Consider the following 23,473-nt stretch of genomic DNA (forward strand, 5'->3'; position numbering starts at 1 on the left):
AATTACAAATATTTCTATTCTATTTATAATTTTTTTTTTCTTTAGTGCAAGCAATTACACACAATTCAAACTTGAGAAATTTATAACAGTGAAAATACATATGAACAGCTCAAATACTTTACAAGCACATGGACTAGCTTTGCATTTATTAGTTGTTGTTTTTTTACGTGTTTGTCAGAACTGTATTGTGGTTGTGATTTTTAAATATTTTGTTATAGCAAACTTTTTGAACTCTCCCAACAGCAGAAAGAATGAACAAGGAGATACTGAAATAAGCCCATGAAAGAATGAAGTTAGCATGGTGTAAGCTTGCCCAGAGCATCCAAGGACTATAGCATGGGATCCTAAAAGTTTTCAAAGATACCATTTCAAATGTCAAGATTGGAATGAGAGTAATACTACTGCTCAAGAATATTGTAAGTATAGATTATTTTTAACAAATTGATTAAAAGGATTTTCTGCAGATCCATTTTTCCACGGGAAACTAGAAAGCAGGGAAATTCCTGAAAATTAAAAAGTTAACAAGTTTCATACAAGTGTTCACTGCAGTACTGTTCAAACATTTATGATATTGCCAACCATGTAAATTCTTCAAGTGCATCAAAGATTATTAAACTTAATTCTAAAAATAAATATCTAAAAATAAGTGGGTTATCTAGCAGTCTCAATCAAAATCAGATCATGGATATATATTATGCATCTGGTTTCACGGGCTCACATGGTGTACTTCATCAGAATATACATATTTTGTACTTCTATAGCGTCTCGTTCTATAAACAAGCCCCACAACAACCCTGTGAGGTAGGTAAGTACTATCCCCATTTTACTGGCAGGAAAGTTTAAATAACTTACCCAAGATGACACACCAAGTCAGCTGGGCAGAAATAGAATCCAGATCACTGAACTATTAATTTAGCATGTATAGCATATGTGGATGTTTGAGACTTGTAACGTGCTCCGTTAAAACTGTAAACAGAGGCATTTTTGTGGATTTATGCAAGCAGGTTGGTGGGAGTGGCCTTTTTGTTGAAAAAAGGCATCAAGGGAATAGCCAACTATTTTAATGTTAAGCAACTGGAAAAAGACTACAGTGACTATTATATAGTAATAGTATAAATAATTTTCATAAAAGATGGAGTATATATTAGCAAGTGACTTGTTTCTCAACTTGCTACAAAACAGGTTGTAGAGGATAGCCTACATAAAACCCCTAAAGAAAACCATATGCTCACAGATTGCAAAAGGTTCAACACCGCAGCATGATAAAGTGTTTTTGCAGATGGAGTTATTTCTTCTATTGCTAATAACTGCCCCTCCCTTTAGTCCCTCCCGCAACTGTTTCTTGAAGTCACTGTAGAAATAGGAACCAAGGTGAAAAGCAGGCTGTTTTCACTGCTACAGGTTTATATTTTTGTGTAGTAGTAGTTTTGTCTCCCATCAGTGAAGGGAGTCAGAGAGGAAGTGTACTCAACTCAGATTAAGTCCAAATCTATGTTCAGATTCATTCACACACTACAAAGTCAGTAGTTTTCATAAAAAACCTTGAGTACCCACAGCATCATTCAACATACCAAAAAATGGTATTGTAAAGTATCCAATTTACTGTATACTTATTTTCAAATTTGATGACAATAAATGTTATCATAGGTAAGTGATGAAAACTGCTTTATATAATATGCTACTATAGTCCACCAGGGAACACACTCGAACAGCAAAAAGACGACAGCGCTGCAAAAATATGTAATTCTGAAGTTAATAAAGGTAAATATTTTAGTAGGGTTTATAGCTCTCTCCAAAAATTATAACAGAGAAAAATGAAGTAGGGGAGAAAAGGATCTGTCTATATCACAGGCTAAAATATCAATGCTGAAGACTAATTTGAATTGCTTTCTACTCAAAGGTATAAAGTGTGACTCAAAAAAAGGCCAATTCCTGAAATCAGCTAAAGGGAGATTTAAAAATGCTTAATATTTAAAACACTTGAATTTTCATAAAAGAAAATAGCTGAATACAGCTATTCCACATTAACACTAATAGATCCCAAAGGGTATAATCTTCAACCTATTTCCCTATGCAATACACAACACTTAAATATTTTGTTCCTAAGTTTCTTCCTATGTCATTCTGTCAAACTCTTAAGAGAAAGACTTTCACTACCACTAAAGGTGAAAAAGCAAGAGAAACAATTATTTGTTACCCTCTTTGCTTCTCTGTGATGTATAAAAGTAACTATGAAAACTGTAAAAACAACAAGGAGTCTGGTGGCACCTTAAAGACTAACAGATTTATTTGGGCATAAGCTTTCGTGAGTAAAAACCTCACTTCTTCGGATGCAACCGAAGAAGTGAGGTTTTTTACTCACGAAAGCTTATGCCCAAATAAATCTGTTAGTCTTTAAGGTGCCACCAGACTCCTTGTTGTTTTCGTAGATACAGACTAACATGGCTACCCCCTGATAAATGAGTATTACCTTCATTTATCAGGGGGTAGCCGTGTTAGTCTGTATCTACGAAAACAACAAGGAGTCTGGTGGCACCTTAAAGACTAACAGATTTATTTGGGCATAAGCTTTCGTGAGTAAAAACCTCACTTCTTCGGATGCAACCGAAGAAGTGAGGTTTTTACTCACGAAAGCTTATGCCCAAATAAATCTGTTAGTCTTTAAGGTGCCACCAGACTCCTTGTTGTTTTTGTAGATACAGACTAACACGGCTACCCCCTGATACTTGACACTATGAAAACTGTGTTTTTCTTTGAGAGGAAAAAATCTGTTTGTTGTCACATTAGAAATTCAGGTCTGGTCTTCCAGAAAAAGTGTAGACTATGGATGACTGAACAACTAGTAGGTTTAGGATTTAAAATACATGGGAATGAAGCTCATTAAGAACTCCTCTTGATGAAGTTTCAACACGCCCACCCACTTCTGTTCAGGGCTGTGAAATTCCCTATTCACATTTCTGGATCATCCAAGAAAAGCCTCGACCAAGGTAAGAAGACTAAATTCGATATTTCTGATATGTCTAAAGTAATAAACAAGCAGAAAGGGTTTTCTTTGTACAATATAAAGCAACAATAAAAGAATCCACAAACCAATTCGTCTAGCCCCTATCTCAGGTCACCTTTAAAATTTGTATCAGTATTAATTTAGGTTCAACTACATTGTTAGAAACATGTATAATCCTGGAGTTACTTTGAAGCCGTCTGTTCAAAGCATACATGAGGCATTTTAAAGCAACATCTAGGCAGTATTGCCAAGTAATCCAATTTGTGTGTTCATTCTTGTCAATGAAGTCAGAAGGGAAAAAAAGCAGCAGCAAATTAACTTCTTACACTGAAGTCTACACGTTACCAGATAGAATTGTTAAGGTAGAAATGAACAATGCAGGTTTTCCATTTATACCATTAACTGTATAGGTTACTGCAGGGAAAGTTACTAGAAGGAAGTAGGTTCAAATTTAAAATCAAAATTTTGGTTTAAAAAAACTTAAGAGATTTAAGAGAAATCAAGCTTAAAATGTAACATGCTCAAGACACCTCTGTCAAAATACTAAGCCACAATTGTTTTTCCTTCATCTTTTTGAAAGATTTAATTCTATCCTCCATTTATCCTATAGGTCAAGAGTAATTAAACCCACTATATTCATGCCTATAGTTAACTCAATGCAGACTCATTCTCTCCCAAGTTATTATGTAGTATGTTACTGAAATATCACCTGAGGGGTAGCTGTATCCTAAACTGTTTATGCTTCAATAGTATTTGTGCTTATATATACACACTACTAACTTGTTCATTAGTTAAAAGGTATGGCATTAAATAAATGACAAAGAAGAGTACTTCTGTCAGGCCTTCTTCAAAAGATCCAATATAGAAGTGGCTTGAGACTTCTTGCTTTAATACAAGAATGGCTCCTGGTGACCCCAAAAAGCAGCATAGGTCAGCTCTCATTCACCTCTTAAGTTAGGGGCATCTCCAGTGAATGATAACAGTTCTAAATAAGCACTAATGATCCCAGAGAGAGTTTTGATGATGAAGTCCTGAGGCTAGGGTCTTGATCCTGCAACTTAGATCTGCATGGTTGCAGGAGGCAGAGGATTGACTTAGTTGCAAGATCTAACGTTAAGAGTGGATAGGAGATACCCACACATGAATGTATTAAGAGTACACACACCCACACATGTCCTGTCAGCTGATACCTCACTAACTTCTACATATGATGGGAAACGAAACAGTGCCAATTATAGGATATGTAAGCAGAGTGAATATTTGAATTTATGTTGCATATTTTACACCTAAGTATAAACAGTAATTCAAGTACAGTATGCAAGATTTTCAGTTACAACGGACTCCCTAGTTCTTTGCATTACCTTTAAAACTTTTTAGTGTCAGAACTAATTTGGACACAACTTATATGATATAGTAAGGATTAAGCAATGTGGTTTGCCACTCAGATTCCTACTCACCAATCTGCAGACATTTATTTATTCTGAGGTTAAACTAGGTCATTTATCATCTAAGGAACGGAAATCCCCTGCATTTGAGGAGTTTAACTAATAAAAGACTTGTCTATATTTATCAAAATTTATAGCTTAAGAATGCCAGTGAAAAGCATGTGTACCAGGATAAACTATCAATTACCTACAGAAAGTTAAAAAAATATAATCAAAATACCCATACAAATAATTTCATGGCATGGCATGGCATGAAATAAAGACTGTTTGGATTCGTCTTTGGGCATAGCCAACTGGAACAAAATACAGCTACTATTTATATATATAAAAATAGTTCTGTAAGTTAGTTGGACTTTTGATGGTTTAGTCAATATTTATGCGTAAACTATGCATTTTCAAGACACTTCACATCAGAAATCTTCCTTCCCATACCCTCCCTGGAAAAGACTATTTCAGAGACACTCAAAATATCCTAGGAAGCAAAAATATTAACGATTCAAACATTCATAGAAAGTAATTCAAATTAGTTTGTACATATGAGCAAAAAATGAGCTCTAAATAAATGACACAGGAGGCAATAAATTGACACGACAAGTAAATAAAAGGCTAAAGCACTCCAATACCATTGAAACGGTTTTAATGTTGTTGCAATTCCATAATGCAACAATCATCAGCTCATAAAAAGACCCAAATACTTGAGAATTCATTTTAATTACTCTTTTGCACCTATTTTACAAAATAAAGGCAAGATATGTTTAAAATCCTCCTTTACCTGGATTTGTTTATGTGCCTAACTTCAGTTATGTTTATCATAGAATGTAAATGTAAATTCCTATTAAGTGTTATATAAGAAAGAATGTTAAAATATTAACCTCTGCTTCAATGTACAGTTTCCAGAATCTGCCAGAACTGGGGAACTGGGCAACAAGGCGTTCATAGGTCTTCCGTGCTTTGTCTATAGGTTGATTCTAAAAAATTGAAAACCAACAAACAGCATTTACAATATTATGATTTATGTAAATGTTTATATTGACTTCCAGAACCAAATAGTGTGAGTGGACCCATAGATAAGGAAATGTAATCCTATGTCACTAAACCTGTGCCTCTCGAATGAGAATGCTCCAAGCGTCAAGGTCATATGGATTCTCTTCTAATTTCTTTTCAGCCTTCTTCACTTTTTCTGGAACATATTCAGCAGCCTAGAAAAAACAAAGTAGAAGCATAAGTGCCTATAAGCAGAGTCTGAGTCATCCAATACTACTTATACTATAAGTTTAATGTCTTTTGAAAATATAGCATTTCACATCTAAAGTAAAATGATTATTTTAATGTAAAGCAAGTTTTCCTTTAGAAACATTAAAATGTATTTCCCAACAGAAAACATTAAAAATTTGGTGGCTCATTGCCCAAACTAGAAGAAATAAGTTAAATAAATAATATGATAGTGTAAGGCTATGTCTACACTGCGCACCTTACAACGGCACAGCTGTGCTGCTGCAGCTGCACCATTGTAAGGTGTGCTGTGTAACCACTCTATCACTGAGAGGTACCACCTCCAACGAGGGGCAGTAGCTTCACCGCTGGGAACATAGCTCTGCTTTTCATTGTTAAAACTTCTGTCATTCAGAGGGGTGTTTTTTCACACTCCTGAGTGACAAAAGTGGCAATGTAGACACAGCTTAAGTCCGTAAGAAACATCTTGGCATGTAAGCTTGCTAACAAGTGTTCTGTATTTGTAATTCTATTTAACTGATTTATTATGGTTCTTAAAATGCACAAGAACATGAATTTGAAGTTTAATTATTTTTACAACACAACTTAAATACCAAAAAATACAATTAAGTTAACACTTGCAAAAAACACATGGCCATACTGCACATATTGAACTTGCTAAGAGGGAAAATTGCAGTAACAAACTTTCAAATTGTCATACCTTTTTTAAGTCAAAACCATTAAACAAACCAACTTCTGTGAGGACCACTGTTATGTTAAACTACAAATTCAGCTGATTTTGAGGCTGCTTTGTTCAAACAAGTGTATTTAGAAGTTATTTCTTTTAACAGTGGGTAAGGTTCTCACCAGCACCACTCTTCAGTAACTCAAAATAGATGAAGTGGTTTGCTCACATTTTCCAAAAACAGTTCAATTTCAGTCAGAATCAAAATATGGAAACTTTCAGCCTAAGCACTGGATGTTTCAGTAAGCTATGTCTGTGAAAAAAAGGGGTTATGATCAACTGTTTTTCAAGCATAACTATTACTAAAAACTTGGTGTTCTGTTATGTTATTTCTTTTTGAAGTTTAAGTCTAACTACATATTTTACAGCCTCAAGTACACGATACTAGTATATTTAAGTACTTGACAACCGTTAGCATGCTTAGAGTTGTAGCACTAGACAATAGTGCTAGAAAAACTTTAAAGAACAAATGGGGATTTCCATTCTGAAGTTTACTTGGCACTAGATGGTTTAAAAACAAACAAACAAACAAAAAAGACCTGCACAACCTCGGATTACAATGAAAGGAAGACAGACAGCAGACAAAACACTTGGTTATGGAAGAACAGCAGCTATCAGCACTTCATACCATCATTCACACTTACTAAAGCAGGAGATGACAAAGCAGCTAAGAAGCACAACAAATACTGACAATACATTGAACACTAAATGTTGTTTTAGTGTAAGTCAGCCAATATCCATCCTCGTCACAGAGCTTGTCTACATCATGGGAAATGTTTTCTATGGGAGTGTGATTTCTAAAGCACACTACACTCTACCACACTGATTGGTCTCTGTAGACCCTGCTGGTGTGCACTAAAGGTTTATTAGTGCATTTTAATGTTAGAATTGTTTCAAACAGCACTATCATAAAGCACACCAGCAGGGTCTGCATGAACTAATTAATGCACAACATATTAGTGTGCTTTAGAAATCACACCCCCTTAAGAGTGCATTACCCCACCAAAGTCTCATTATTCCAAGAATATAAATCCAGTGAAATAATGGACCCCCTTGGAAGACCATATTCTCAGGCCTGGAACGGAACAAGAACTATTTGCATGAGATTTTAAAAGCCTCAATGAAATACAAAATCCACAAAAAATTTGTTTTAATTAAAAATCCAAACCCAAAACATACTTTATATATGCAACAAGGCTGAGTTAATGCCAGTGCAGGAACCTTAGCTTTTTCATTTTTATTATTATTTTTTTTTTTTACTATGGATTTCATACATATACTAAGGTTCCCAAGACCACCTGATAGCTTCAAAAAGATTTATTTTAAAAAGTTTCTATTCATTCAGTGCTACCAAGTTTCAAAATGCCACTTATATACTAACAATATATAATGTCTGAAATTCTTTAACTATATGAGCAAAATCTGATTTTCATTAACCTTTATGACATACTTATGGAGTACCAAAAATAAACAAACAAAATGTCAGGGAAGACATACTGACACCAGGAAAGGGTGGGGGGGGGGGGAGAAAGAGAGCAAGGGGGAGAAGAAGGGACATTGGAGAAGAGAGAAGTCCGTGGTAGGTAGTGCTGCCAGCTCTACATACATATCTTTAATGTAAGTCTTCCCCAACATTAACTCCCACTACTACCCCCCAATTCACAGCAATTCATTCTGGGACACAAACACCATGAGAGCCCAAAACAGAATCAAAACATACCTAAAACCGTTAGTGTCATGAAGCTATACCCATTTTAGTAGATAGTTTTTAAAAATTATTTGACTACATGTGATGGAAAACAGCACGTGTTTATAAATCTAATTTGTCACATCCCTACTCTTTCAAAGTTCTGACTTACAGTGCTGCGTATTTACTGGGAATCACAAAGTTTCTATGAAAAGTGACCACTTAATTAGCTTGCTTTTTGCTTTAAATTTAAAAGTTTAGTTTTACAGCACTTCCAAATGGACTCCTTTTGGGAAAATATATAAAAAGTTTGTTTCTTGTATTTGGAATTTACAGTGAAGTCACAAACTTCACCAAAGTTTAGTTCACAGAGACCTGTTTTTGCCTTAGTGAAGTTATGAAACAACATGATGGGAATACAATTTTGCTCCTGGCAAGTACTGTTTGCTTAGATGACACTACTGTTAACTTAAAAAAAACTTGTTAGTCTGACTATGCTATACAAGCTCAAAACCAACGTGCTACTTTATGAGGATTTAGTCTCTATAAACCTGTCTGTAGAGAAACAGGGTCCTTTTTAGGTTGGAGGATGGGCTGTATCACAGTAATACATCCTAACAATGACCCAGTAGACTTATGTAACTCAAACAGCATGGTGCAGGATCACTGTGCAATTTGGGTGTAAGAAGAAAAATGACAAGCTTCATTGTTCTCCTGATGTTTTAACCCTTTAAAAAAATTAAGTCAATTTGACCTCTCAAAATGGCAAACATTCACTCAGAGGAGTAGCTGCTACACTGTAGCTCCCTAGTTAGCTACAGAAGGCAACAAAGGAGGGAAATTGGTAATTGGTCTCTACTAACTGCAAATATTTAAGACCCTGCCCATTTTACAATTTTTAAATTAAGTTACATTTTAAAGATAAAAATTCTTCTATTTCCTATTCAGAACTGAAACTAATTCTCAACTTTGTCAGTAACATTTCTAAATATATTTTGACTGAAGGAGCGCTTTTAAATTGAAATCTATTTCCTATTTAATACTGTGGCAAAGTGGAAAGTGGAAGCACTAGTGGTACAAAAAAAAAAAAAAAAAAAATCCTTCCCTCAAGCAGGGAAGCTTTCCCCATTATCAGTGCATGGATTCTGCCAGAGCTCAGTTTGATGCTGTTTGATCTAAAAGTTGGAAGTAAGACATCACCACCTACCCTGAGAGGCAAGCTGAGTAAGCAGTTCGCGGGAAAGGCATTCTTGGGTAAGAGCAGCCCACTTCAGTGAGTAAGGTTAGAGGCAAATTAAAGCCCATACACTAATCCTGCTAAACTGAAGTCCATGAATTGATTTGTTCCTCTTTATTATACCAGCTCCAATGCAAGTAAAGAGGTCCAAATGGTCACAGATCTATTGTATATTTATATCATTAAGTAAAGGTGATTAAAGAAACTTCAATTTAAAGATCACTAGATGCCTGAAAAATATTTTTAGTTTAACTTCATGTGTTTGGCAGCACTTGTGTAGTGTCATTTTCTCCTGTATAGCCAATGAAGCCCCTACATCACAAACAGTTACACATGTTTAACTTCACACACAAGTAATTCCACTTAAACAATGGAATTACTGAAGTGTGAAAAGTTAACCATAAACATAACTGCTTCTTTTGTGTGAAAGTGATTTTTTTTTAAATAGGAAAATCCTGCAAAGCCAAACACACTGATAGAAACAGTTGTACCTAAAACTAATTTTAGTTTTCAGATGACTCAATTTGAAGTTCACAAGGACCCTTTCAAAAGATGATCTAACATGTTAAGTCAATGAGTTCACCCCAAACCAAGGGTCAAATGCTCCACTAAGTCTTGTTTTGCCCCACATAAACCAGACATATTTCAGGACTAAACTTTACTTTGAATTTTCTTTGGCAAGTCATTTCAAGGAAAAATTAATTCATATCCATTTCTACATTGCCATCAAGAGCACACTCAATGGTTTGACTCTCAATTCCCTGATCCCACGGCATAGCAGACTCCAAAGTGCGTAACAATATCAAAACTCAAACAACTCATTCATATTTGAGCTCAATTTGCATTTACTGAAAGGTGTTTGGCAGGCAGTTTAAAACCTCCTCCTGTTCATGTGGTTTAAATATGGTTAAACTGGTTCACATGGACAGGACATCAGTTTAAACAGTCATTCACAACAGCTGATTTGAGCTTTTTTGAAAACCACTTGAGTAACTACTGTGAATAAGGCTAGGTCTACATTCAAAAGTTGTCAGCTCAGCTATGTCGCGCAGAGATGTGAAAAATCCACATATATAAGCAATGCAGTTAAGCTGACCATCTACTCCAACCTTTAACTGTACAAGTATGTTTGGACTCTACTTTATTGAAAGCTTGAAGAAACTTAATTGTAAAGAAGCAAATGAGGCTTACACCTCATTCTCCCCTCCCCGTTTTGAGGCTATTCCACAGATCATTTTTTCTCCTTAATTTCTTCCCAGTACACGTAGGGCTTATTGATAAATGTAACCAAACCAGGGAATTGATTACAGTTACATAGGGACTGGAAATAACTGTCTTCATAACCAGACCAAAAACTTCAATAATCCATGGTTTTAGCCATACTGTAACCAAGACACCCACTTATAAAGTGTTAACAAGCCCTTTGTGCAATCCTAAATATTTTCCCCTTTGGTGTTTACCTTCCAAATACCTCTACACTTCTACCTGCTCTGCCTTCTGATCACTCTTAACACTGCAGAGTTAAATTTCACTTTCCATGCTACATCACTCAAGACTAGACAGCTTTCGGTAATTTAACTGCTACCACACCTACACCTCTACCTCGATATAACGCTGTCCTCGGGAGCCAAAAAATCTTACTGCATTATAGGTGAAACCGCGTTATATCGAACTTGCTTTAATCCACCGGAGTGCGCAGCCCCACCCCACAGCACTGCTTTACCGCATTATATCGGGTCGCGTTATATCAGGGTAGAGGTGTGTTTTTAAAGTTGCACTTAAGCGAAATAAGATTTTATTTAACACTGCATATAGAACCTGGAAATGGAAGAGACGATATAAAGAAGTAGATTAACCCCTGCTGTAGTACATTTACTAGGGCTCTGTCCACTGACTTTTGTATCCAAAATAGATCAGCTAAAGTATAGCCCTGACTGTATATTTGAAAGGGATCTAATTCTTTAACAAAAAATGGCAGAAAAATCTCTCTGCATTTCAGTGGAGCTGAAAGGTCACAATCATGATTTCTTAAGCTTTTCTATGGTTCTAAATGCCATTGCATCTGAGCATCTCACATTCATTCTCAAAATGGGGAAGTAACCATGAAGCAAACAAATTACTTGCCCAGGCTCACACAGTTAGTTTGTGGCTGAGCTGGGAACAGAACCCAGTTCCTCAAGTCAATCAGTGTCTTAACCCTAAGGCCATTCTTCCTCTTTGGGCTCCAATGGGCTAGGGTGTACAAATACACAGGGAGGAAAGACCCTCCCCAAAGAGTTCACAAAAGCAATAAAAGTGTGAAACAAAAGGATGAAGGGGGTAGCAGTAGGAGTGTAACAGTAGTAAGAATCACACAACAGGAATCAGTTATGTAGGCTAACTACTGTACAACTTGGTAATGTTTAAATTAAAAAAAAAATTCCATAATATCAGATATGCCCAACTGCCCATGAATTTAGCCATCATTAGTAAGCCAATTACTCATAGGTGTCACAACAGAAGAGGGTTTCAAGGAGGCAAATGAATGAAGTGAAGGCAGAACAGGGTGGATAAAAATCATTTTTTATTTAAGTTAAATAGGTTTATTTTAAAAAAAGAAATGTATTTGAAATTATAACAAAAATGAGGAAGTTAGTTAACAGAAATTAAAAAGGTACAGTGCCAAAAGTGAAAATCCCTGCAAGATGCATGGAAACTTTTTAAAGAAACCATAATAGTGGCTCAACTTAAATGTATACCCCAAATTAAAAAACATAGTAAGAGAACAAAAAAAGTGCCCCTGTGGCTAAACAAAGTAAAAGAAGAAGTGACACACAAAAAGGCATCCTTTAAAAAGTGGAAGTTAAATCCTAATGAGGAAAACAGTAAGAAGCATAAACTCTGTCAAGTGAAAAATATAATTAGGAAGGCCAAAAAAGAATTTGAAGAACAAACTAGCCAAAGACTCAAAAAGTAATAGCAAAAATTTTTTTTAAGTACATCAGAAGCAGGAAGCCTGCTAAACAACTAGTGGGGCCACTAGACGATCTAGATGCTCAAGGAGCACTCAAGGACGATAAGAAACAAAATGAATTCTTTGCATCGGTCTTCACGGCTGAGGATCTGAGTGAGATTCCCAAACCTGAGTCATTCTTTTTAGGTGACAAATCTGAGGAACTGTCCCAGACTGAGGTGGTGTTAGAAGAGATTTTGGAACACACTGATAAACTAAACAGTAATAAGTCACCAGGACCAGATGGTATTCACACAAGAGTTCCGAAGGAACTCAAATGTAAAACTGGAGAACTACTAACTGTAGTTTGTAGCCTATCATTTAAATCAGCTTCTGTACCAAATGACTGGAGAATAGCTAATGTGACGCCAATTTTAAAAAGGGGCTCTAGAAGTGATCCCGACAATTACAGGCCAGTAAGCCTGACTTCAGTACAGTACAGACCCGTTTATGCGCAGAAGTTGGGAGTCAACGACCGCGGGTTAACGGACCGGAGGTTAAGAGGGCCATGCTGAAAAAAGTGCCTACGATTCACTTAGAAAAAACGCTGTTATTTTCTGTTCTTTCATACTCGCATTTTTTTTCTCTTATGAAGGCTGTCATTCGCCGCAGATGAATTATTTCGATATTTTCCGCATTTTGCTCCTCTGTAAATCTTACAACAGTTTCTACAGAACTAAGGGCTTCCGTGGGCGAAATTTTGACCTTTTCAATGACATCCTCGTCATTGTCATTTAGGCCTGCGTTATTAGAATTCTCGCCATCACTTTCGCGGTCCGACGTAGCCTCGCATCCCGTTAATATTTCTTCCTCAGACTGAAATTCTGAAGTCGGGCAGTCTTCCATCTCCAGCCACTCAGTAATGATTTCTGGCGATGTATCCAAACTAAAATCTTTTATCATTTGAAAGAGAAGTTTACCTTTATCCTCTTATCTGCATGCGTTTGTAGGACATCTTTTTCTGAAAATCCTTCAAAGTCTGGCTCTGAATCAGTGCCACTGTTGAGTTTTCCCGAGTATGAGCCGTCTTTGACAGAAAAGGCATCACCGAGAGCCTTCATCCGGCAGTTTTCAATGGACTTTTGGTTTACTCTGTCCCAAGCTTTTTTTAACTAAATAAATAATTTCCTTCATGTTCAACTGTTTCAGGAATTCGGAAATGCCTGAAGACATGCATGACACGATCACAGAAATCAGCTCCCGTCGATAACTGTTTTTATAATTCTGAATAATGCACTGGTCTAAAGGTTGAATTTTTGATGTTGTGTTGAATGATAGGTACAGCACTCGAATTTTTACATCGTTCGATACCAGTGATTCGGCTGGAGGATGGGCTGGACAATAGTCAAGTAGCAAAAGTGCTTTGGCTTCGAGTTTCTTTGATTGCAGATGCTAACGAACAGCTGGAACAAAGCTGTTGTGGAACCAGTCGTCGAAAATGTGTCTGGTCATTCAAGCATTTTTGCTGTTAGCATATATTACTGGCAGTTTGGCTCTATTGATGTGATTAAAGCAGCGAGGGTTATGAAAGCGGCCAACGAGAAGAGGGGTAAGCTTATGGCTGCCCGTCTTATTACTACAAAAAAAAAAGTCACAATCTTTTCTCTTTTTAAATCCAGCTGTTTTCTCTGTCTCATAATTAAAGGCTAAAGTCTTATCAGGTAGCAGTTTTGCAAATAAAGCTGTTTCATCACAATTATAAAGTTGTTCTTCGTGGTAGTCTTCATTTTGTAAAATAGATTTTAACTCGACGGGAAACGCATTCGCGGCCGATTCATCGATCGGCTTTCTCCAGAAATAGATACCTGCGCTATGCCATGACGCTTTTTTAAACGACTTATAAACCCCTTGCTGGCTTGGAATGATTCATCCCCCATTAAATTTCCAAATTTTGTCGCTTGGGCTTGAAGAATTGGCCCACTTAGAAGCATTCCTTTCAGCCTTTCCTGAGCAAACCACGTGCACATGGATTTGTCTATTGTGGGTTTTGCTGAATAGCGCACACGTTTTCACTTAAGCCCCGTGGTAGAATTAATATTTTGTACAAAGCCATTCAGTTTAGATTCGTTTTTTAGCCATCCTCAGTGAGTAGATTCGGCAATCCCAATCTTTTAATTTTCTCATGTAGTATATATATTACTATATAACTACAGTACTATTGTATATATTATATCTCTCTCTAGCATGACAATGACTAAATGTGCGTGATACGTCTTTATCAATATCGGTAAAGATGTACAACACGTTTCTGCTCTGCACTTCCTGTCAATTTCGGTCAGTGAGTTGGTGAGCAAATTTGTAGCACTACATAGCAAGTTCCTGTACCGCATGTTAACGAGTCTCGCATGTTAAATAGGTAGCACTGGGAGGCATGGCGCTACCGCATGTTAAGCGGATTCACGTGTAAACAGGTCACACAAAAGGATCTGTACTGTACCAGGCAAACTGGTTGAAACTATAATAAAGAACAAAATTGTCAGACACACAGAAGAACATAATTTGTTGGGGGAAAAGTCAACATGGTTTTTGTAAAGGGAAATCATGCCTCACCAATCTACTAGGATTCTGGGGGGGAAGGGAGAAGAGAGGGAAGGCAGCAAGCATGTGGACAAGGGGGATGCAGTGGATATAGTGTATTTAGATTTTCAGAAAGCCTTTGACAAGGTCCCTCACCAAAGGTTCTTAAGCAAAGTAAGCTGTCATGGGATAAGAGGGAAAGTCCTCTCATGGACTGATAACTGGCTAAAAGATAGGAAACAATAGGTAGGAATAAATGGTCAGTTTTCAGAATAGAGAGAGGCAAATTGTGGTATCCCCCAGAAGTCTGTAACGGGACCAGTCCTATTCAACATATTCATAACTGGAAAAAGGGATAAAACAGTGAGGTGGCAAAATTTGCAGATGACACAAAACTTCTCAAGATAGTTAAGTCCCAAGCAGATTGCGAAGAACTATAAAAGGATCTCACAAAACTTGATGACTGGGCAACAAAATGGCAGATGAAATTCAATATTGATAAATGCAAAGTAATACACATTGAAAACCATAATTTCAACTATACATATAAAATGATGGGGTCTAAATTATCTATTACCACTCAAGAGATTTTGGAGTCATTGTGGATAGTTTTCTGAAAACATCTACTCAATGTGCAGCAGTCAAAAAAGCGAACAGAACGTTGTGAATCATTGAGAAAGGGATAGATAAGATGACAGAAAATATATTGTCTCTATATAAATCCATTGTATGCCCATACCTTGAATACTTCATGCAGATGTGGTCACCACATCTCAAAAAAGATATATTGGAATTGGAAAATGATTGGAAAAATCTCCATATGAGGAGAGATTAATAAGATTGGGACTTTTCATCTTGGGAAAGAGATGACAAAGGGGGGATCTGATAGAGATCTATAAAATCATGACTGATGTGGAGAAAGTAAATAAGGAAGTATTTACTCCTTTTCATAACACACAAACTAGGAGTCACTAAATGAAATGAATAGGCAGCACATTTAAAACAAACAAAAGGAAGTATTTTTTCACACAACACAGATTCAACCTGTGGAACTCCTTGCTAGAGGATGTTGTGAAGGCGAACACTATAACTGCATTAAAAACAAAGAAGAACTATATACGTTTATGGAGGCTCGGTCCATCAATGGCTACTAGCCGGGATGGGCAGGGCTAATGGCTACTAGCCGGGATGGGCAGGGCTAATGTCCCTAGCCTCTGTTTGCCAGAAGCTGGGAATGGGCAATGGGATGGATCACTTGCTGATTACCTGTTCTGTTCATTCCCTCTGGGGCACCTGGCATTGGCCACTGTCTGAAGACAGGATACTGGGTTAGAAGGACCTTTGGTCTGACACGGTATGGCTGTTCTTATGTTCTAGCCTAAGGCCTAAACTTACAATAATCTACTAAAATCATTTAAATTCAATAAATATTCAAGCCATACATATTTGCTGCCAAAGTTTTAAGTAAAGTCAAACCACTGAACCAGAGGAAGTGAGTGGCTAAGCACCAGGAACCAGAGTTTGTTGAAGTGCTAAATCAGTTTTTGACAGCAGTTGCCTCTTATGCTGATGAAGAGGGCATATTTTCTTCATTTCAGTTTATTCATCTAGTTCAGTTAAAAATAAAGAAACAGATTGGGAGTTAAAAACAGAAATAATTGTTTTCCTCTTCATACCTATGACTAAAGAGGATGCAATCTACTACTTCTAAAATCTTGGTAACCAGAAACAATCAATCCATTTCACTAACTACTAATGATACTTCCTGTTTAAGTAATCAGTTAGTTTTAAATGCAACACATTTTGATACACTTTCTTCTTACGCATCTCTAGCACTTTAAGGACAAGTTAACTAAAAAAAATTTAAAATGCTTTTTTTTGTGCATTTTTAAATTGAATTCCAATTTCCATCCAAATACAGTTTGACACATCACAGGCAAAATAAAATAAAAATCAATGTGGTAGTCACCATTTTCTAAAAACAAAAAGAGGAAACAAATTAAGCATCAGAATAAATATATTTATGCTACATAACTGCTTACATGTGTACAGACACAGTATATGCTAACCCAGGGGATAAAGCACCAAGTATATGTAAAGGCCATAGTTTGTCGCAAAACATGTTTTGATGGTTACCAACCAATGAGAATCAACACCTCTCTTTAGGAAAAGAGCTAAAAAGTACAAATACAGAACACAACTAAAATCAAGTACACCTCTACCTTGATGTAACGCTGTCCTTGGGAGCCAAAAAATCTTACCACCTTATAGGTGAAACCGCGTTATATCGAACTTGCTTTGATCCATCGGAGTGCGCAGGACCCCCGCCCCGGAGCACTGCTTTACCACGTTATATCTGAATTAGTGTTATATCGGGTCGCGTTATATCGGGGTAGAGGTGTATTTAAATCAATGTTTCCAGCTTGGTGATTTAAATCATTATCAAAATAATCCACCCTTGGGTAGTGGCTTTACAAATTAGATTAGCAATTAGATTAGTGCTGTTTATGTAAAGGCAGTGTGGAAGGAAGAGATATTTGTGGGAAAGGTGAATAAATGGATGTTCCGAGGCTAGCACTATTGATAAAGTAGATAAGAGGCAGGGATAGAAGCAAAAGATGACAAGCACAGAAAGGCAGATATGCTGTGGTTTGACGGTCACAAAAAGTGAGGGGGAAATGGGGAGTTAATGCAAAGATCAAGGAGAGAATAATACAGATAAATGATCAGGTTTTCAGGTAAATATGACCTTGGATACAATGTATTTCGTATGAAATTGAGACAATAATATGTCAGGCAGATTAGAGTTGCAGTAATCAAAACAGGAGACATTGAGTACCTGGATGAGAGTTTCTGATGTCTGGATAAAGAGGAAGGGTCAGATATGAGAGATGTGGAGAAAAAAGCAACAGGATTTAGACAGAGGCTGGATGTGTGGGGCAAGGTGTAGGAATAATTTAGAGATGACTTCAAACTGAGTAGCCTGAGTGACACAGAGGTTGACAAAAGAATGGACAGATTAGGGTGAGCTTTGGAGCTCTCTGGTAGACAATGCTGTATTCAGTCCTTGTACCCATTACAGACTCTCCCAGACCCTCCCAGCTATATAGGGACTTGGATGGATAGATGGGGATTCCAGTGGTGTAGCCAGCTGTACCATCTCCTGCGCAGCCATCTGTATAGGGGAACAAGTAGAGGCAGACCTGCATGCACTCCAGAAATCCCTAGCTGGTAGTTGGCCTTCAGAGGCATCTAAAGCTAGGGCATAGCTTAAAGCAGTACTTAAACTGCTCTACACTATCTTGAAGTGGCAACCTGGCACCTAGATATCCCCCTAACCAGAGAGTTGTCACACCTCCTTTGTTGTGCTCAGTGGAGACTGGGTGCAGCAGAGGATATTGAGTCCACTAAGTTTAAGTTGGCAGTGAGACATCCAGGACCGAGAAAAGAGGGATCATCCTGACAACAGTCACTGTAGAAATAAAAAACGTGGAAAAACAAGGCAAGGACAGTATCACTGAAGCCAAGGGAGTTCAAAAAGGATGTGTAACTGTATCAGCAGAACCAAAGAGGTCAAGGAGAATGAGAATGAAATAAAAAGGCCTTGAGATTTGGCCAGAAAGAGGTTGTGAAATACCTTGGTAAAAGTACTTTCAGTGTAGTGGAGAAGGGGAGTGAGTTGGAGGATTTATTTAATCATGTTATTCTCTGTGGTTTCATTTTTACCTTGAAAACCTTTTAACATTAAAGTGTATTATGTTATCATTGAAATGGGAATCTCAGACATTTTACATTGATCAAGGGAACAAACCTGAATCCAATTACACTTGCATCCTGGTAAAATACTTTACCAACTGCTCAGTCCCATATTTTTAGAAACTGAAAATACTAGTACACAGATAGTGTACTATCCTTAACAGGCATTTCTAAATTTCATTCTGTTACAGATACTTTAGTTGTGGTTAAAATGTTCAAAAGCACTAAAGAGATCTGGACACCTAAGTCACTTAGATTACTGGAAACTTTACCCAGTACGTTGAAGAAGCTGTGTCCTGATCCTCGGATTAGACCCACACAGTCAAAACCCTGTGTCTGCACAGAGCTCCATTGAAGTAAACTGGGTGGGAGATTCACCAGCATGGATACAGTTAAAGGATCATGGGATTAGTAAGAAATTGAGTTAGGGCAGGGAGGAAAATATTAGCAACCTTTAATATAAACCTTACAAGCTTCAAAACCTTATGTGAAATTACATGCTTTAGACAGGCTATAAAGAAATCTCAAACTGCATATGCTTAAGGGCCTGATCTCTGAAGTGCTCAACACCCTCAACTATCATTGGAAAACAGCATAGCCTTGTCTACACTAGGTAATTAAAAAAGTAATTAAATGGTAATACCAGTGATAGAACTGGTGGGAGATCTAATGCTGACAACAGTCCAGTGGGATCTAGCATTTTTACCATCACACAAATTAATCTTATTAACAGCAGCTGTACCAATGGAAGGTAGTTCATGGACATTTTTCCCTACATTTCCGTACTGCAGACAGTATTGGAGTTGATGATGCCCTTCAGGACTTGGCCCTCAGGTGCTAAACTTAAGTATTTTTCCCTTTATACAAAATTTACTCACATGTCAACATTACTAAAATTGATAATCTCACCACCACCTTCCATTCTCATGCTGCACATCCATGAACAAGGAGTCCTGAAAGTCCTTTGACTACGGAAATCCTCAAATGCATGGCTACACAAGAATAATTATACCAGGAAGCTTACTTTTAGAATGGTTTTACGCTTACTGTGGATGGAAAACATTATTTTTCATTTTTCATAAATGACTTTCTAATAGTCTTTGCAGTGATGAAAAAGGTATACAATTAAGTCACTACCCAGTAATTTTGTCTTGTTGAAATTTCCATGAAACTACACTAAAAGTTATTTCCAAGAGGTAACTCTTCATTAAACAACTTCAAATTGGCCAAAGGATTATCGGTACAATTTCATTCAATTTTTAAAGAGAAACACTAAGATTTTCCTATGTAATGTTGCATATTATAAAATATTTAGAACATAAGAACGGTCAGACCAAAGATTCATCTAGCTCAGTATCCTGTCTTCCTACAGTGGCCAATGCCAGGTGCCCCAGAGGGAATGAACAGAACAGGTAATCAGCAAGTGATCCATCCTGTTGTCCATTCCCTGCTTCTGGCAAATAGAGGCTAGGGACACCATCCTTGCCCATCCTGGCTAATAGCCATTGATGGACCTATCCTCCATAAACTTATCTAGTTCCTTTATTTAAAAAACACACGCTGTTATAGTCTTGGCCTTCACAACATCCTCTGGCAAAAGGTTCCACAGGTTGGCTATGCGTTGTGTGAAGAAATACTTCCTTTTGTTTGCTTTAAACCTGTTGCCTATTACTTTCATTTGGTGACCCCTAGTTATTGTGTTATGAGGAGTAAATAATGTGTCCTTATTTACCTTCTCCACACCAGTCATGATTTTATAGACCTCTATTATATCCCCCCTTAGTTGTCTCTTTTGCAAGCTGAAAAGTTCCAATCTTCTTAATCTTGCCTCATAAACTGTTCCATATCTCAAACCATTTTTTTTTTGTCCTTTTCTGAACCTTTTCCAATTCCAATATATCTTTTTTGAGATGGGGTGATCACATCTTCACACAGTATTCAAGATGTGAGCTACCACAGATTTAGATAGAGGCAATATGATATTTTCTGTCTTAGTATCTACTCCTTTCTTAATGATTCCCAACATTGTTAGCTTTTTTGATTGCCACAATTTTACAGCAAAATTAGATAAGTATGGGAGCATCATAATTCCAGTTGCAGTGAACTTTACAAGGAAGATGGCTGCCAAGAAGTAAACAGAGTAACTGTGATTAAGAAACTTTCCGTATTGGTTTCAATGGGAAAAGCACTGAATTTTGAATATTTATTATCTCAATTTTGCTATATACTTTTGTGAAGTCTATTTTCATTTAGCTTGTTTTAATTTCTTTTACTTTACAGGCAGACAAGATTTGAGAGCTTTATGTTAAAATAGATAATGAGGTCCCCATTTCCCCCCCAAGAACCGGTGTTCCTTTGAAGTGTCTCCCCATAACCTAGACAGTCACTTCCCCCACTACTAAAGCCTGCAGCGAGAAGTGTGGGTGATAGTGCTGACTTACAGGGAAACTTCTCTTAACTCACACCTCCATTAAAAAAATAAGTTCACTAAGAAGGGAAGAGCAGAACCATCAACTTGTATAAGTACTGTATATATGTGGTCTCCATCTCCTCTGAGCTTGTTTCCATCACTCCTCCCTGCTTCAGAAACTTTGGGTTTTCCCCGCAAAGTGAGTATGGACTTAAAATATAGCTCTGACTGGCAGAGCAGTCTCTTCAATACCCAAAAGTAGAAAGAAAGTAAGTGTGCTGGTAAGTGAAGAAAGCATTTCATAGTAACACCAGTTCTAAGGGGGATGATGTACAACACCAGATTGTATCTGCCTATAAAATAAACAAAAACAAGTTAATGAAAAGTTATTTACCCATTAACAGCATAATTAAACACACAATGAAGTTGATGTAAAAGTAATTACAATGAGGTATTTGCCCGCACAAAAAGTAACCGGGAAGAGATTCCCTCCATTACAAATCTGTTCAGGGGAAAAACCACCACCTCTGTTGAACAAGTACATTTTAATATTTTCATTGTTAAATGTGTTGATTAAAAACATTTCTGAAATTTAGAAAAGTCACTAGAGTTTTGTTTAAAGGGTCACAATCTCTTAGTATAAGCCCAAAGCTTAAATTTATTTTACAAAGGCAAATAAAATATTTGTATATAAACAGCTTAATTGGGTTTCAACTATCTTCTGGAGCCTGAAACCGAGATATTACTAGTATGCATGGCATCCAGAAACTGAAACCGACTGCACTTCCTATTGTCCAAGTTGACTCGAAAGAAAACGTGCTTGCCAACATGGATGGGGAACGCGAATTTTTAAAAATTTCTTCGGTTTAACTAGTCTAACAGTCCAGCACCCGCCGTGAACGCATACAAGGCGTTTCCCAACTGTAGTTGGTTAAATATGGAAGTCGGAGGTTTCGTACAACGTGCGTTGGGGGAAGGCGAGAACGGGCCCCTGCTTTGATTGTGCCACCGCGCTACAGAAAGGCCCTGCAGTTGGTCCCGGGAGCCTTAAGTCTAAAGGGCAAAAAAAAAAACCACCCTGTGTTCCTCGCCTGTGCTCCGCGCCTCCCACCCACCTCCCCGCTGCTCCCGTGTACGCACCCAGCGGAGCCCTGCGGCTCGACCGCCCCCTCCCCCAGTCACAGAGGAGGCTCGGCCAAGCCGCTCACCAAGGCCTACGCGGGCGCGGGGACCCCCGTCGCCACTGCCGCGCTGCCCCTCCCCCGCAGGCCGCTGCCCCTAGGGGACCGGCCTCGTAGCTCCCGCTCACCTGGTCGCCAGCGGCTCCCTCTCCGGACATGGCGGGTTAAAACACGGCCGAGCAGCGGCCCCTTGAGACAGATTAAAACCCTTTAAAAAGCGGCCCGCGCTGCGGCGGCTCCCCGGGTCCCGCCAGCCACACGGCCGCCGCCGCCGCCGCCGATTCCAGCAACCCAGGGTCTAGAGAACAAAATGGCCGCCCCTCCGCCCCCGATCGGCTTTCACAGGGGTGGGGGGGAGGAGCGGCACCGCGCGGGGGCTGCTGGGTGGCCGAGGGAGCAGAGCGTACGCGCGAGGACTACAGAGAGCGACGAAACTGTAGGGGCGCCGCGCTGCGCTGAGACTAGCGGAAAAGGAGGAGACGGAGAGAACAGTGTGCCACGCGCACCCTCTGACCTCAGCACGCCACAGCGAGGCGGAAGTGATTGATGTGTGTACTATAGGTGGGATTGGTCTACGGAACGGAGCAAAAGGAGGCTCCCTTGGGCGGACCGAAGGGAGCCCCTCGCACTCTCCCGACCTAGCTAGTAGTGGTGCCCCGGTGCATTGTGATGTCAGCCTCAGCTTCCCCGCGCTAATTGTTGGTAAAGAACAGCCCCTTCGGAGCGCATTGTGCCAAACTAATGGCATGACTTTGGTGCGGGTCAGAGGAACCAGGACCACATCTAGAAGAAGTGGCTCCAGCCCCTTAGCCAGAGGGAGATGGGAAAAAGCCTCCTTGGGGCCCCGCTGCCATTTGATTGTTTCATACTAACTGGAGAGCCAACAGCACTCCTGGCTGAAGTGAGGACCCCTGACAAGTGGTAGAAACACCATCAGTCATCTTCCACCTCTCCCACCCTCGACTGGTTGAGTTCCCCAACTCACCAACATCACCTACATTTTATATAGAGTGAGCTTCAGCCACTTGCATAGGGTTACCATATTTTGTGCCTCCAAAAGGAGGACACTCCACGGGGCCCCGCCCCAACTCCGCCCCTTTCCCAAAGTCTCCGCCCCCTCCCCTGCTTCCCACGAACATTTGATTCGCGGAAAGCCTGAAGCAAGTAAGAGGGGTGTGGGGGGAGGAGGCGCAGCCCAGGCTGCCCCCCCCGCCCGGTGTTTCCAGCCTGGGTCGGCTCGGGCCCTGGGGTGCTGGCCTGGCCCAGCCCCCCCCCTCATGAGGCCCG

General features: G+C 38.7%; 1 protein-coding gene across 1 annotated transcript in view; it reads right to left on the reverse strand.

Moving 5' to 3' along the window:
- The window catches only part of CSTF3 (cleavage stimulation factor subunit 3), an 80,923-nt gene extending 58,309 nt beyond the window's left edge, over positions 1 to 22,614 (reverse strand). Inside the window, exons 1-3 of the mRNA XM_034769926.1 lie at positions 22,315 to 22,614; positions 5,547 to 5,648; positions 5,322 to 5,417 (exon numbers count right to left, since the gene is read on the reverse strand). Of these exons, the coding sequence (XP_034625817.1) occupies positions 5,322 to 5,417; positions 5,547 to 5,648; positions 22,315 to 22,344 (228 nt within the window). The 5' untranslated portion in view covers positions 22,345 to 22,614. The remainder of the gene's footprint in view (positions 1 to 5,321; positions 5,418 to 5,546; positions 5,649 to 22,314) is intronic.
- Positions 22,615 to 23,473: the final 859 nt, after the last annotated feature.

The sequence above is a fragment of the Trachemys scripta genome, chromosome 4 (assembly GCF_013100865.1).
Source record: "Trachemys scripta elegans isolate TJP31775 chromosome 4, CAS_Tse_1.0, whole genome shotgun sequence".
Taxonomy (NCBI): domain Eukaryota; kingdom Metazoa; phylum Chordata; order Testudines; family Emydidae; genus Trachemys; species Trachemys scripta.